The sequence below is a fragment of the Erpetoichthys calabaricus genome, chromosome 4, assembly GCF_900747795.2.
Source record: "Erpetoichthys calabaricus chromosome 4, fErpCal1.3, whole genome shotgun sequence".
Lineage (NCBI taxonomy): Eukaryota > Metazoa > Chordata > Cladistia > Polypteriformes > Polypteridae > Erpetoichthys > Erpetoichthys calabaricus.
Window position 1 is genome coordinate 32,944,411 of NC_041397.2, and position 14,040 is coordinate 32,958,450.

Consider the following 14,040-nt stretch of genomic DNA (forward strand, 5'->3'; position numbering starts at 1 on the left):
TTGCTGTTTGTTTGTGGGCCTTTCTGTTCAAAGTTTAGTCTTCAGTAAGTGAAATGCATGCTCAATTGGGTTAAGATCAGGTGACTGACTTGGCCATTCAAGGAATTTTCCACTTCTTTGCTTTAATAAACTCCTGGGTTGCTTTGGCTGTATGTTTTGGGTCATTGTCCATCTGTATCATGAAACGCCGCCCAATCAATTTGACTGCATTTAGCTGGATTTGAGCAGACAGTATGTCTCTGAACACCTCAGAATTCATTCGGCTGCTTCTGTCCTGTGTCACATCATCAATAAACACTAGTGTCCCAGTGCCACTGGCAGCCATGCACGCCCAAGCCATCACAGTGCCTCCACCGTGTTTTACAGATGATGTGCTATGCTTTGGATAATGAGCTGTTCCACGCCTTCTCCATACTTTTTTTCTTGCCATCATTCTGGTAGAGGTCAATCTTGGTTTCATCTGTCCAAAGAATGTTTTTCCAGAACTGTGTGGCTTTTTTAGATGTTCTTTAGCAAAGTCCAATCTAGCCTTTCTATTCTTGAGGCTTATGAGTGGCTTGCACCATGCAGTGCACCCTCTGTATTTACTTTCATGCAGTCTTCTCTTTATGGTAGACTTGGATATCGATACGCCTACCCCCTGGAGAGTGTTGTTCACTTGGTTGGCTGTTGTGAAGGGGTTTCTCTTCACTATGGAAATGATTCTGCGATCATCCACCACAGTTGTCTTCCGTGGATGTCCAGGTCTTTTTGCGTTGCTGAGTTCACCTGTGCTTGCTTTCTTTCTCAGGATGTACCAAACTGTAGATTTTGCCACTCGTAATATTGTAGCAATTTCTCAGATGGGTTTTTTCTGTTTTCGCAACTTAAGGATGGCTTCTTTCACCTGCATGGAGAGCTCCTTTGACCGCATGTTGTCTGTTCAACAGCAAAATCTTCCACATGCAAGCACCACACCTCAAATCAACTCCAGGCCTTTTATCTGCTTAATTGATAATGACATAACAACGGACTTGAACACACCTGCCCATGAAATAGCCTTTGAGTCAATTGTCCAATTACTTTTGAGCCCCTGAAATGAAGGGATTGTGTTAAAAAAATGCTTTAGTTGCCTCACATTTTTATGCAATCGTTTTGTTCACCCCACTGAATTAAAGCTGAAAGTCTGCACTTCAACTGCATCTGAGTTGTTTCATTTAAAATTCATTTTGGTAATGTACAGAACCAAAATTAGAAAAAAGTTGTCTCTGTTCAAATATTTATGGGCATGCATGAAAAGCTAGAAATCTATTTTTTATTGTACTTTTTATCCTGCACTCCCCACATGACTAAACCTTAGACATTATGAAGCATGGCTTTCAAACTCATGATTGAAGTAAATTAATTGTTTCCATGTCTCCATTTATTAGCAGTTTCCTTGCTATATGTGTTATTGATTCTCACTAAGGGCTATGTCACATTAAGTGACTTTTTAGTCATAGCCTTCATTTCCGTAATCTTATTAAGGCATAGGCATTCAACGGTGCACTTCCATGAAAACAGTCAGCTAACATGCCATACCCAGTGACTTAGTCCAACTAGTTCACAGCTCTCGCTGATGAAATCAAACATGTTTGTCTTTAGCTGTAGGAGGAGGTGGCTGTGTGAGCATGAGAGTTAACAACCAGTGGATGCTCATCTGGAAGTACAATGCATATAATTCAGTGATGTTGATTAAGGAACAGGGCAGCACGGTGGCACAGTGGTAGCGCTGCTGCCTCGCAGTTAGGAGACCTGGGTTCGCTTCCCAGGTCCTCCCTGCGTGGAGTTTGCATGTTCTCCCCGTGTCTGCATGGGTTTCCTTCCTCAGTCCAAAGACTTGCAGGTTAGGTGGATTGGCGATCCTAAATTGGCGCTAGTGAGTGCTTGGTGTGTGTGTGTTCCTGCCTTGCACCCGGTGTTGGCTGGGATTGGCTCCAGCAGACGTGACCCTGCGTTTGGATTCAGCGGGTTGGACAATGGATGGATGGATGGATGATTAAGGAACACTGTTGTTTTGGACCTCACAAACAGAAGGGGAGTTTGTCTGCCAGATGTCTCATGTTTTACATATTATGACAAAATGGAAACAAAAAGAAAAAAGGGCTGAGATTGTGGCTGAACACGTCATGCCTGATCAGCACCAGCTCCATTAGGAAGCACATTATTGGCTGTCACAAAAATGGGCAAGTAATGGAAAAACGGAAAAAAGAAAAAAAAAATCCTGAGATTGTGACTGAACTCGCTGCATCTATCAACATTTCATACAGTGCCATCTCCATCAGGCTGCACAATGTTGATCATAACAACAAAGGACAAGCACGACTGTGCTAGAAGGGTGGCACTCAGTCAATAAATGTGACATGGGTTGTGATTTTCAGTCATTTAAATTGACATGGTCCAGCAACCGCAGCCCGCAATTCAGACATACCACATGACTAGAAATAGCATAATGCAACATCGGCTTTAGGCAACTGACTCAAGGTGTTCGGTATTCTAGTAGATGGTGCTGTATAACACTCTACACTAATATATGGATAATTGTTGTGTTATTTTTTCATTCTTTCTTACCCATGTCACAGTAGCTTTATCTAATAGATTGTTTAAAGTAGCCCATTTCTCCAACCCACATCTTTGGTGGGCTGTACAGCATTCAAAATCCAGGTGCTCCAGTGCACAAAACGTTCAACCTAGAATAATGAATATGGATTATGGTGCACTGTAAACATCTGGACAAACAAGAAAAGCTCAGAAAGTAGAAGATGGCTCTATAATAGCTTCCATATGTACAGCTAAAGATTAGTTCATTATGAGGTTGTAGAAATCAAATAGATGATTGCTGCGTACAGGCAGGAAAATTAATAAACTGAACAGAAGAGTTGGTAGAAATGGTAGTACCTTCTGAAACCAACTGTCTGCTAGCGTGGTGCCAAGGACTCAATGTGATATTGAATCATACAGATCACAACGTAGGAGAATCTGTGCCATCCCTTTAAAAGACCTTGCAACAAAACTGGTTGTGGCAGACCCCTTTTATAACATTCTGTCTGCTAGCCATTGAAAGTGCCATGTTTCACTCTAGACACAGCATTTAGTTCAATCAGAATTGGCCCCTCCTGCATAGCAAGAGACATGAAAGGGAGAACACGTACAGCCACTACTATTCAGAAGCTGTCAGCTGACTGTAAGTGACCATATAGGCATACATTGCAAAAGACATTACAACCTGAAAATTTTTACAGTTTTTTATTTGAAAATTAAACTGAATGACATCACATGATAATCGATTAATTGATATCCATCTTGGTATCAACAAGTTCATTGTATCAACTGAAGGAAACAAGTTTTTAAGGTAGCTGTCAAATTAGCCAATAAATAAAATAAAAATAAGTATACAGTGAATCCTCGTTTATCACGGTTAATCCGTTCCAGACTCTACCGTGATAAATGAATTATCGCGAAGTAGGATTCTTTATTTATCAGTCAAATATTTTCACAGTTAGAGTATAGAAAACCTGTTTATGACCTTCTAAATACGTTTTTTAACATTATTAGAGCCCTCTAGACATGAAATAATACCCTTTAGTCACCATTACACTCGTATTACCCAATATATTAGACAGAATAAGAGAAAATAAGACATATTAGACATTACAAATATCATATTATTATTGTACTGTACATTTAATTACATACACACACACAGTTCTTACACACAACCACTAACCTATGAAGGCACGACCTCAGTAGGAGAGTCTTCAGGTGGTGCAGTATCTTTAGCAGGTGCGTCGTTGTCTTCTTCCACTGAAGGAGTACTAGGAGTAGGCAGTGGGTGTCTGGGTGCGCGGCTGAAGAACATCTTGATAGGCAGTTGCTGGCGCTGTCTTTTCATATACGTGAGGAGGCTTTTGTAGGGTATTGCCATCTTTGATCATATCCAAGAGTTTCACCTTCTCCTGGATGGTAAGCATCTTCCTCCGGCGCTTAGTTTTATTGTCAGAAGGCTTAGAAAAAGCAGCACGTTTAGGAGCCATCGTGGGGCTTAGATAAAAGTTCTCAGAAAGCGCATGCGTAGTGACGTAAGCGTGTATGAGAAAAAATCGCGATAGAGTGAAGCCGCGAAAGTCGAAGCGTGATATAGAGAGGGATCACTGTATATTCAAATAGGGCGGCATGGTGGCGCAGTGGTAGCGCTGCTGCCTCGCAGTAAGGAGACCTGAGTTCACTTCCCAGGTCCTCCCTGCATGGAGTTTGCATGTTCTCCCCGTGTCTGCGTGGGTTTCCTCCGGGTGCTCCGGTTTCCTCCCACAGTCCAAAGACATGCAGGTTAGGTGCATTGGTGATCCTAAATTGTCCCTAGTGTGTGTTTGGTGTGGGTGTGTGTGTGCGCGTGCCCTGAGGTGGGCTGGCGCCCTGCCCGATATTTGTTCCTGCCTTGCGCCCAGTGTTGGATGGGATTGGCTCCAGCAGACCCGTATGTTAGGATATAGCGGATTGGATAATGACTGACTGACTGATATATTCGATTATATTTGAATTGGGTTAATAATTCTGGGTATTACATGTATGTATATTTCTTTTACTTGACTACATTATTAATATAATATAATAAAATATGGCAGTAGTGACAACAACTATAAGAACAACGCCAGGCCATCTAAGCAGTAACCGTTATGTATATGTGAGAACTACCGAATATCCCATGCAAGTGCACCCTATAAAAAGGAAGGATCTGCGCAGCTGTCTTGTGACAACTGGGTAAGCAAATTCTTGTTAGAATAGCAAGCCATAAAATCAACCAGAAATCCTTAAATCCTTATGAGCTATGCATGTTGGCCCCAGGCTTTACTAAATTGCTATTAACATTTTTACTGCAAATCGTGAAAGGATCTTGACTTGTATAATGGTAAGTGAATACAGCTGCCTTCAGATTGCTTGCAAACACAGCCCTTCATTAACAATGGGATTCTCTACGCATACAAAGTGATATGATTAAAAAGAAAATACAACAGACAAAATTGCCCAACACTTAATGCATTCATTGTTATAATTAATTTGAGGCCGGAAGACCTGAGAGGTTACTGTCCATCTCAATTTTATATAAATTGAGACACTGTATCTGTTCATGTCTCACAACTGAAGTAACTGAATGTATGAGGTGATGCATTGTAATGAGCTTTAAGTATTTATCCTAATTTTAATTTTATTTAGTGGAAGTTTTTGTTTGTCAAATGACTTTCAGTGTTTATTGTTTGATAACTTAGTAGTTTCTTTGTACAGGGAAAGAAATGTAAAGCAAATAACAAGAGGTGTAGGACGTAATTAAGTAAAAAATTAAATGAAGTAGTAGACAATGCTGATACAAAGTACACACAGTTTGAGGACCACTTTGGCAAGTTTGAAGTGCTGGATGCCATTTGAGTGTTGCAGGAAGAAGCCAGACATCAAGGAATAACTGATGGGATTTCACTAAATGGGGTTATTTTTTCTCCTTTACATATGCTGCAAAGTGTAATAAAAGTGGCTTGAATATTTTTTAATTATGCCTCATTGTTTAGGCATTTTTTTAGACATCAAGCCAGCAGCCATGTATGATGGAGACTCATTGTGTGACACACTATGTTGACTGAGGCAGCTAAGTTTACATTGCTGTCACTGAAAAGTCTGGTTTAAAGTGGATATTTAATGTGATAGAATAAATTAGAGTTAATTTCCATTTGCATTAATGACATCTTTGCATAAAACAGTCAAGGATCTCAGGCTTGGTGGTAAATGATACAATATGAAATTTAAAGAACGGTGTTTGACTGTCCCCTCCAAGCTGCTTAGAAGAAAAAAGACTGTAGACTTGAAAGAAAAGCAATGCAAACAGAGTGTGGCTTCTTTGAAGAAAGGAATACATTTGTCTGCCCAAATATGTCTTAGAATAAGAAACAGCTTTCTACAAAACAGTATAAGTAATGTTTGGCTTCTTGGAGATGAAGGAGACATTAGCTGCTTACACTTTTTGCAGGATCCTTTGCTCCACGCTACTTGGAAATATAAAAAGGTCTGGTAGCTCTTCAATGCATCCCTGTGCCTGTCTTACCTTCTCCCTGGCCTCAACCTTGCAGTCGTCCTTTTTCAACTTCCACCATTTGATCCTTGGCTCTGCCCTCACTCTCCTCCACTTCTTGATCTCCAACATCATCCTACAGACCACCATTCTGTGCTGCCTAACTACACTGTCCCCTGCCACCACTTTGCAGTCTTCAGTCTCCTTCAGATTGACACTCCTGCATAGGATATAATCTACCTGTGTGCATCTTCCTCCACTCTTGTATGTCACCCTGTGTTCCTCCTTCCTCTTTTTAAAATACGTATTTACCACAGCCATGTTCACTATCCAAAATCCACTATCCTCTGACCTTCTTCATTCCTCTCCTTGACACCATACCTACCCATCACCTCCTCATCTCCACTGTTCCCTTCACCAACATGTCCATTGAAATCCGTTCCAATCACCACTTTCTGTCCCTTGGGTACACTGTCCATCACTTCATCCAACTTACTCGAGAAATTTTCTTTCTCATCCGTAACACACCCAACTCGCGGGGCATATGCACTAACAACATTCATCACCACACCTTCAGTTTCCAGCTTTATAATGATCACTCTGTCTGACACTCTTTTTACCTCCAAAACACTCTTGACATACTGTTCCTTCAGAATCATCCTGCCCCCATTTCTCCTCCCATCCATACATTGAAAGAACAATTTGAATCCACCTCCGATCCACCTGGCCTTACTCCCCTTCCATTTTGTCTCTTTCACTCACAATATTTTAACTTTCCTTCTCTCCATCATATCGGCTAACTGTCTCCCCTTACCAGTCATACTGCCAACATTCAAAGTTTCTACCCTCATTTCCACTCTTTAACTTCCTCCTCTCCTCCTGCCTCCAGACACGTCACTTCGCTGTTTTTCTCTTTCTTCAGTCAACAGTGGCCCAGTTTCCTCCAGCTCACTGTTGGCTAACAGTTCTGGTGGCAGTCATTGTTAACCCGGGCCTCAACCAATCCATATTGATCTTGTAAAATGCCCTTCCTGACGTAACACTCCCAATTTATCTGGGCTTCGGACTGAAATGAAGAAACACAGTGGTCTGTGCATCCCCTGTGGCTGGGTTCCATCTATTTATACTGTACATTTCCTTAATGCTCATAATTAAGCTCAGGGTCATTGGGAAAGAGAGCTTTTCCAGGAAGCAATGAGTGCAGCATTATATGCAGCTCCAATCCATCACATATTACTTTTTTGAAACAAATTACAAACATTTTATCCAAATTATTGATTTACATGTTATCTGAAACTACAGGGCTTTAAAAAATGTGCTAACCCTTTCAAATGTTGTGAATCTTTTTGGATTCTTATAATAAAGGGAGCAGTCTGTTAAAGATTTCAGTCTGTGGTGTATTCCAGGTGATGATTATTTTTATGCAGTGCAACAGATTTAAAAAGTTATTTTTGTTGCCACTGCTAAACACAGTTAAAGCTCAGCAGAGAGCTTGCTTTGTTGTAAACTTAAGATGTGGCACCTATTATTTGTGCAGTGAAGCTGTTGACCTTTACTGAAACTTTTCTACATTTAATGAGAGCTTTTTGTTCAGGGCTGGTTTGGCATTATTCGCATAAGTGACCTCTGAATGATGAAATGTTTGGCAGTCCCAGGATGGCACATGCAGAGATGGCTTGTGAAAAATGTGAGCAGACACTTGGGTAGCGTATTGCGCAACCTATGGAAGTGAAAGAAGTCAACAGCTGATTTGGAATTGTAAGCTAGTGCAAAGCCATGGGTGCTATACCACCAAAGAAGAAATAATAGGACAGATAGATAGCTAATATTAATGATAATATACAGTATAAAAATACTTGATAGCCATGAAACAAAGCACACAATTATATCAGGACTTGAAAATAAAATACTATTATCTGTGTCCACACAATCAGTAATGAATCTTTATTAAATATTTGGCATGAATAAATTTACACAAATCAAAATGTCAATATATTGCTGTTTTTGACCGTGTTTTTAGTCTGACGGAGCTAACTAGTTGATACCCTGAAAAACAACTAGTAATAAACTTAAAATACACGTTAAGGAACTCTTAGCTAAGAAAAGTGATTCTTTCATGTCTCGCCTGCAGCTTTCTCCTCTCATTGCACTTGTAGGCTGTCCAGTTTGAATCATTTTGTCAAAGTCACGGGTAGAATTGATGTACCCTGTATGATGTTAAAATGAGAAGTGGACTGCTCCAAGATTGTGGGTCTGTGAACGTGCCTGGCTAAAGCGAATGTAGCATCTATGTGTATATACAGAATATACTAGCCATCCCCCACAGCTTCGCCTGCGTATTAGTGAAACAGGACAGTGAGGAGTGCCCCGTCCAGCTCTCTACTCCTGACGTCACTCTTCCCCCTCCCCTCGGCCCGCAGCCTCCGTCTCAGATCAGCGCGAATATATCGCTCCTGCAAGCAAACTATGATTCTTAGTGTGATGAGAGAAGTCGCAAAATCATCCAGAATGTTCAAGCAAATTATAGAAAAAAAAAAGATCTAAATCCGTTAAGTAGTTCTCTCATTCGCTAACTAAGCAGAGTTAAGGTTACGCCCTGAGGCAAACACGTGAGTGAGGAGGGTCCCGCAGCCCAATGAGTCTGTCTCGGATTTGCACTAATAAATCGGTACCGCAAGCAAACTATGATACTTAGCACAATGAGAAAGTCGCAAAATCAACCGGAATGTTCAAGCAAATTATAGAAAAAAATCCGATCTAATTCCGTTAAGTAGTTCTCTCGTGAAAAGCGGACAGACATACAAGCTGGTCTAAAAAACTATAAGAAATTTCACTCTTGGACAACAAAATTTTTAAAACCGTTTCTTAGCGAGCACCTATGGGCCAAGGGTAAGCTACATTCCAAATTTCAAGTCCCAAGTCCTCATGGTTCGGGAGATTTTGTGATGACTATATATACAGTACATGTATATAAAGAAGGCAAAATTGACAAAGGATAATGGCACAGTGTCTCAGTTCTTGGTGGAGTTGTCCTCTCTCTAGAGTTTGTATTTATGGATGTTTTTTGCCAAGAATTGCAGTATTCCTTCACAGTCCAGACATAAAGCGAGTTTGACTTGCAAAATGAAAGAGCGTAATGCAGCATAGTGGACACAGCAACGGATATTAAAGGTTAAACCACATGGCCATCAGGTCAGCCTTCACATATGTGACCTTGAGCAAATCATTTAAACATATATTCCTCTAAATTGTCTAATAATGTATGATATAATATGGTATCTGCGGTGGGCTGGCGCCCTGCCTGGGGTTTGTTTCCTGCCTTGTGCCCTGTGTTGGCTGGGATTGGCTCCAGCAGACCCCCGTGACCCTGTAGTTGGGATATAGCAGGTTGGATAATGGATGGATGGATAATATGGTATACATAACAAACTTTCATATATTGTAAACTTGCTTCAAAACAAACACACACACATACATATATTTATACTGTAGATATATGTAAAGCGGTAAATGTGTGTGTGTGTCTGTAGTGATCAACTAAACAATGAAATCTATTTAAATATATACTGTATATGTGTGTAATGGTAAGAGTAAATAGATGTTAACATTTTTGGTGTGACCCTCTGTTATTAAAGTGTATTACTTTTATTTTGTACTTGATGTGTCCGTATGGTTGGGTGCAATTGTCCATACAGGGTCGATCTCTGTCTTGCACCCAGGGCCTCCAGGGCAGGCTACATCTCTCCACAATGCTGTAATTGTTAAAGCAGATTCAGGTAAATTATATATGGATGAATGAAGGTCGCTAGTCTAAACCAGGATCTGCTGATTGCATGTATTTTTCCTTCCAGACTCCGGTGGCCCAGCTTTCAGCTTTCCAACCACCACAGTCATTCCATGGCCTCATTTCAGATCAGAAACCAGTGTGCTGCTCAACTCAATCTGCTGCAGAAATTCTCCCTTCTTCGTCTAACTGCCATTATGGAGAAATACTCCATGTCAAATAAACATGGCTGGACATGGTGAGTACAATTTCATTGAGGTATTGTTAGAAAGAATCCAGTTGGCCCATTTCCTTTTTGTGTTGCTCATTCAGCTTTACAGTATCGTTTCCTGAGATATGACATTCCATTGAACTATAAACCTTTTCAATGTGTATGCCCCTTTTTTCTTTAAGATTTGTATTTCCTTATCTAATCATGGCACATTCTTGATTATGTACACTATCCCTTGTGAAATGCAACAGTATACCCTCATTTATCTCTCTGCCCTCTTTAGTTATCAATCAACATCCCTTTCAAATAGTGTTGAGTTAACATGGCCTGTTTGAACATTTCAAAGGCAGCGTTGGAAGTTGAGTGCCAATTGTCAGGTTTTGATAATGTGACGCCTAGGTCCTCGGTGATTCTGACGGCTGAACACAAAGGTCACATTGACCTGTTAGAGAGTCAGTAGGCTGGTTGATTTATTTATTAGCTTAATATATTGCCCAAACAGAAAAAGCCTTTTTATATACATTTGTCTCTGGTGGTCTTGATATTTAATCACTAGGGTAGTATTAATAGAGTCTTTTTTTGTTTTTCTTTATAAAGATTTATACTGTATATCTAACATCGTAGTGGTTGCTGTCCTCATCTTTTCTAAATACCTTTAAAATTCAGTTTCAAAATTTCCATCTTTAAAATGATCAAGTGGGTTCAGTTTGATGGAAATTTAAATGGAATTCTTAGGTTAGACACTGTTAACTTGTGTCTCTACTGTTCTTTCTTTCATTTGTCAGCTTGATTTCTGATGAGGCTGAAGACACTGCTTATTTGTACAGACAGGTCTGTGGTAACATGAAGATCCAATATGCTGTACACTAATGCATGTCATTAAACCTGATCACTAAATTGAAAGATAAAATCCCAAAAGGTCTAGTGAATAATTTCATTAGACTTTTGCCTCAGCCAATGTGAGAACAGCTGTCAAACTTATTGGCAAACCTGGCACACTCTCACATCTGTATCACTGGACAGGACAGACAGAACAGACACTCTAAATGGTTAAGTTGCAAAAGACCACTTTTATTTTTCACATGTTTTTGACAAAAAAAGGGATGAGTACAGTATGTCTAAGACTACATTGAACGCATTGTCTGGAATGTCCATGGATAGAGAAAGTAGGAGAACATTTGGAAAAAAAGTATTTTTTTAACTTTCACTCCTATTAAATCAAGTGTTGTTTCTCAGAAGTAGGCCGTTTTACGTAACTTGCACTGATACTTTAGTGATCATGTGCTGATTGCATTTCAGCACTTATTCTTTCTGACTGTAAATATATGTAGTAAGAAGACAAAAAAGGCAATCAAGTGCTGGGGTCCCAGCCAGGAAATCCCTCTTTTATTTTAAAGTTCGAGACTATAGAATTTATATCTCAAATGCAGGAGTCCGTACTGCTCTGCCGGAGGTCTCTCCTCCAGTCCTACACTGCTCAAATTTGGGCAGGTCTTCCAGTGAGGGTGTCTCTTATGGAGCCTGAGGTGGAAGAGTCTCGTGAGACCAGAAGTGATGGCAACCATCTCTGGCCAGGAGTTCTTATGTCTTGGAAACAGAAGTGGAAAAAAAAACTTATGTAGGATGCAGCCCCTTTTCAGTGACCATGGGTCAAACATAAGACACTAACATGTGACAATATATACCAGAAAAGAGTATCTTGTGAATCACAAGTATATTGTCTTAAGGAAAAAATGGCTACTTGTATTAAACAATTCAGAAAGAAATACAGTACAATGCCATAGTCTTAGAAATAAAAACTGTGTTGAGCCCATTGAATATTTTCCTGTTTTTCATATATGTGAAAACATACGGAATAAAATGCTCACTTAGTACAAAGATGATTCGTAATCATGGATTTCTCATATTTGAGCCTTCAAAACCCCTTAAAGCAGATGTAGTCACAAAGAGATGCTTAGACCTCCATGAAGGGACTATGCCTTCAACTAAGATGTCCATTTATTATACGGATGTCTACCGAGGAGCCATGGTAAGCATCCCCTGGACATTTAGACAGGTTAGTGATGTAGTAGCTAATGGTAGCTGTAGAGGATATATGGTGCAAAATATAAAAATAATTGTCATAGATAGTTGCCCCGACCTCTCAAACATGGCCACCATCTATATTAGCCGACTTCAGATGAAGGCTAGCAACATTATTAGAGGTACAACACATCCAGGCCACCATTTGTTTGCCCCACTGCTGCCTGGTAAGTGGTTGAGGGTTGGATCACGTACTAACAGACTGAGAAATAGCTTTTTCCCTAGAGCTGTGATTTCCATCACACCTCTGCAAACCCAATGCTCCTCCAGTTTACAGGAACTATAATATGCAGATAAAATATACAATACAGACACACACATATGGACACATACAAGGAATGTATTCTTAGGCAAAGCATGTAGACACTTTAAAAGCTGCATATTTGTTATTTTTTTAAGCTGTACATAATAAGTCATTTCGTATATATACCAAATGAATATGTGCTGCTTTCTTCTTCATTTCTTTTCTTCATTACCTGAATAATTGTCTTATTGTAGTGTTTTGCTGTTACCGTTTTTTCTTTGCTGCACATTGAAAGCTGTCATCTGAATTTTGTTGTACAAAAGTATAATGACAATAAATAAATAAAAACCTTTACTAGCTGCAGGAGACACCCAAAATAAGAGGTAAAGACAGCTTACATTTTAACATATGGCAGTTTAGGATTTTCTTAAAAGCTCTAGAAGTTTCCTCAGAATTTAAACTCTGTTGGTCTTGCTACAGTAGTATGAAATTGCTTTATTATGTTTAACTCTTGCGCTCCGGTTTCCTCCCACAGTCCAAAGACATGCAGGTTAGGTGGATTGGCGATTCTAAATTGGCCCTAGTGTGTGCTTGGTGTGTGGGTGTGTTTGTGTGTGTCCTGCGGTGGGTTGGCACCCTGCCCGGGATTGGTTCCTGCCTTGTGCCCTGTGTTGGCTGGGATTGGCTCCAGAAGACCCCCGTGACCCTGTATTCGGATTCAGCGGGTTGGAAAATGGATGGATGTTTAACTCTTGATCAAGGTGGCGCAGTGGTAGTGCTGCTGCTTTGCAGTAAGGAGACTGTGGAAGATTCTGGGTTCGCTTCCCGGTTCCTCCCTGTGTGGATAGCGCTTTGAGTACTGAGAAAAGCGCTATAATAATAATGATAATTCATTACATTTATAATCAGGTTATGTGAATTCCCAGTTTTAGTGGTGTATTTATTAATTCCAAGCTTTTTGTTTTCAGGTCTGTACCAAGGTTTATGAAGAGAATGAAAGTGCCCGACTATAAAGACAAAAACGTCTTTGGTGTCCCTTTGATTGTTCACGTCCAGAGGTCTGGTCACCCTCTTCCGCGGAGCCTGCAGCAAGCTTTACGCTACCTGAGAAGTCAATGTTTAGATCAGGTCAGTCTCCGTGTGCCATCCAGGACTTTTCTTCGTTTGATATATTTTTCCTTAAACAGAGAACCCTAATATATGAATCAAACAACAGTTCCGGTATTAAAAAATCACAAAACTGGAATGCTTCCATTTGCTTTTGCTTTTCAAAAAAATGTTATGTACTGTATTTGTGAGTCTGTGTATGTGCATGTTAGAAAATGTAATTACCATTACTGCCATAACAGAATGATCGTTGTGTAATCTCAGGCCTGGTCACTGTCACCATGAATTTGGTGTGCATTTCCTATTCCAGTGTGGGGTTTTCACCTCTTTTCTTCTTCTTCCCAAAGACATGGAGGTTACATTAATTATGAAGGGTTGGTGTGCCCTGCAATTAAATGGCCCACCATACAGGTTTGCTTCTGCCATGTAACAATATGTATCACCATGTCAGTTGGTTCAGTAAATAATGCATAGTTTTTTAAATGACTTTAATTCCAATGGCCCAATTTTAGAACACCCCTGCACACATTGCAAGACAA

At 40.1% G+C, this 14,040-nt stretch overlaps 1 protein-coding gene across 8 annotated transcripts in view; it reads left to right on the forward strand.

The window, feature by feature from the left end:
- stard13b (StAR-related lipid transfer (START) domain containing 13b) overlaps nucleotides 1-14,040 on the forward strand; it is a 511,429-nt gene that overhangs the window by 475,972 nt on the left and 21,417 nt on the right. For all 8 annotated transcript variants that reach the window (XM_051927182.1, XM_028799309.2, XM_028799308.2 and 5 more), the window contains 2 exons: nucleotides 9,925-10,095; nucleotides 13,363-13,522. In XM_051927182.1, coding sequence (XP_051783142.1) covers nucleotides 9,925-10,095; nucleotides 13,363-13,522 — 331 coding nt within the window. The remainder of the gene's footprint in view (nucleotides 1-9,924; nucleotides 10,096-13,362; nucleotides 13,523-14,040) is intronic.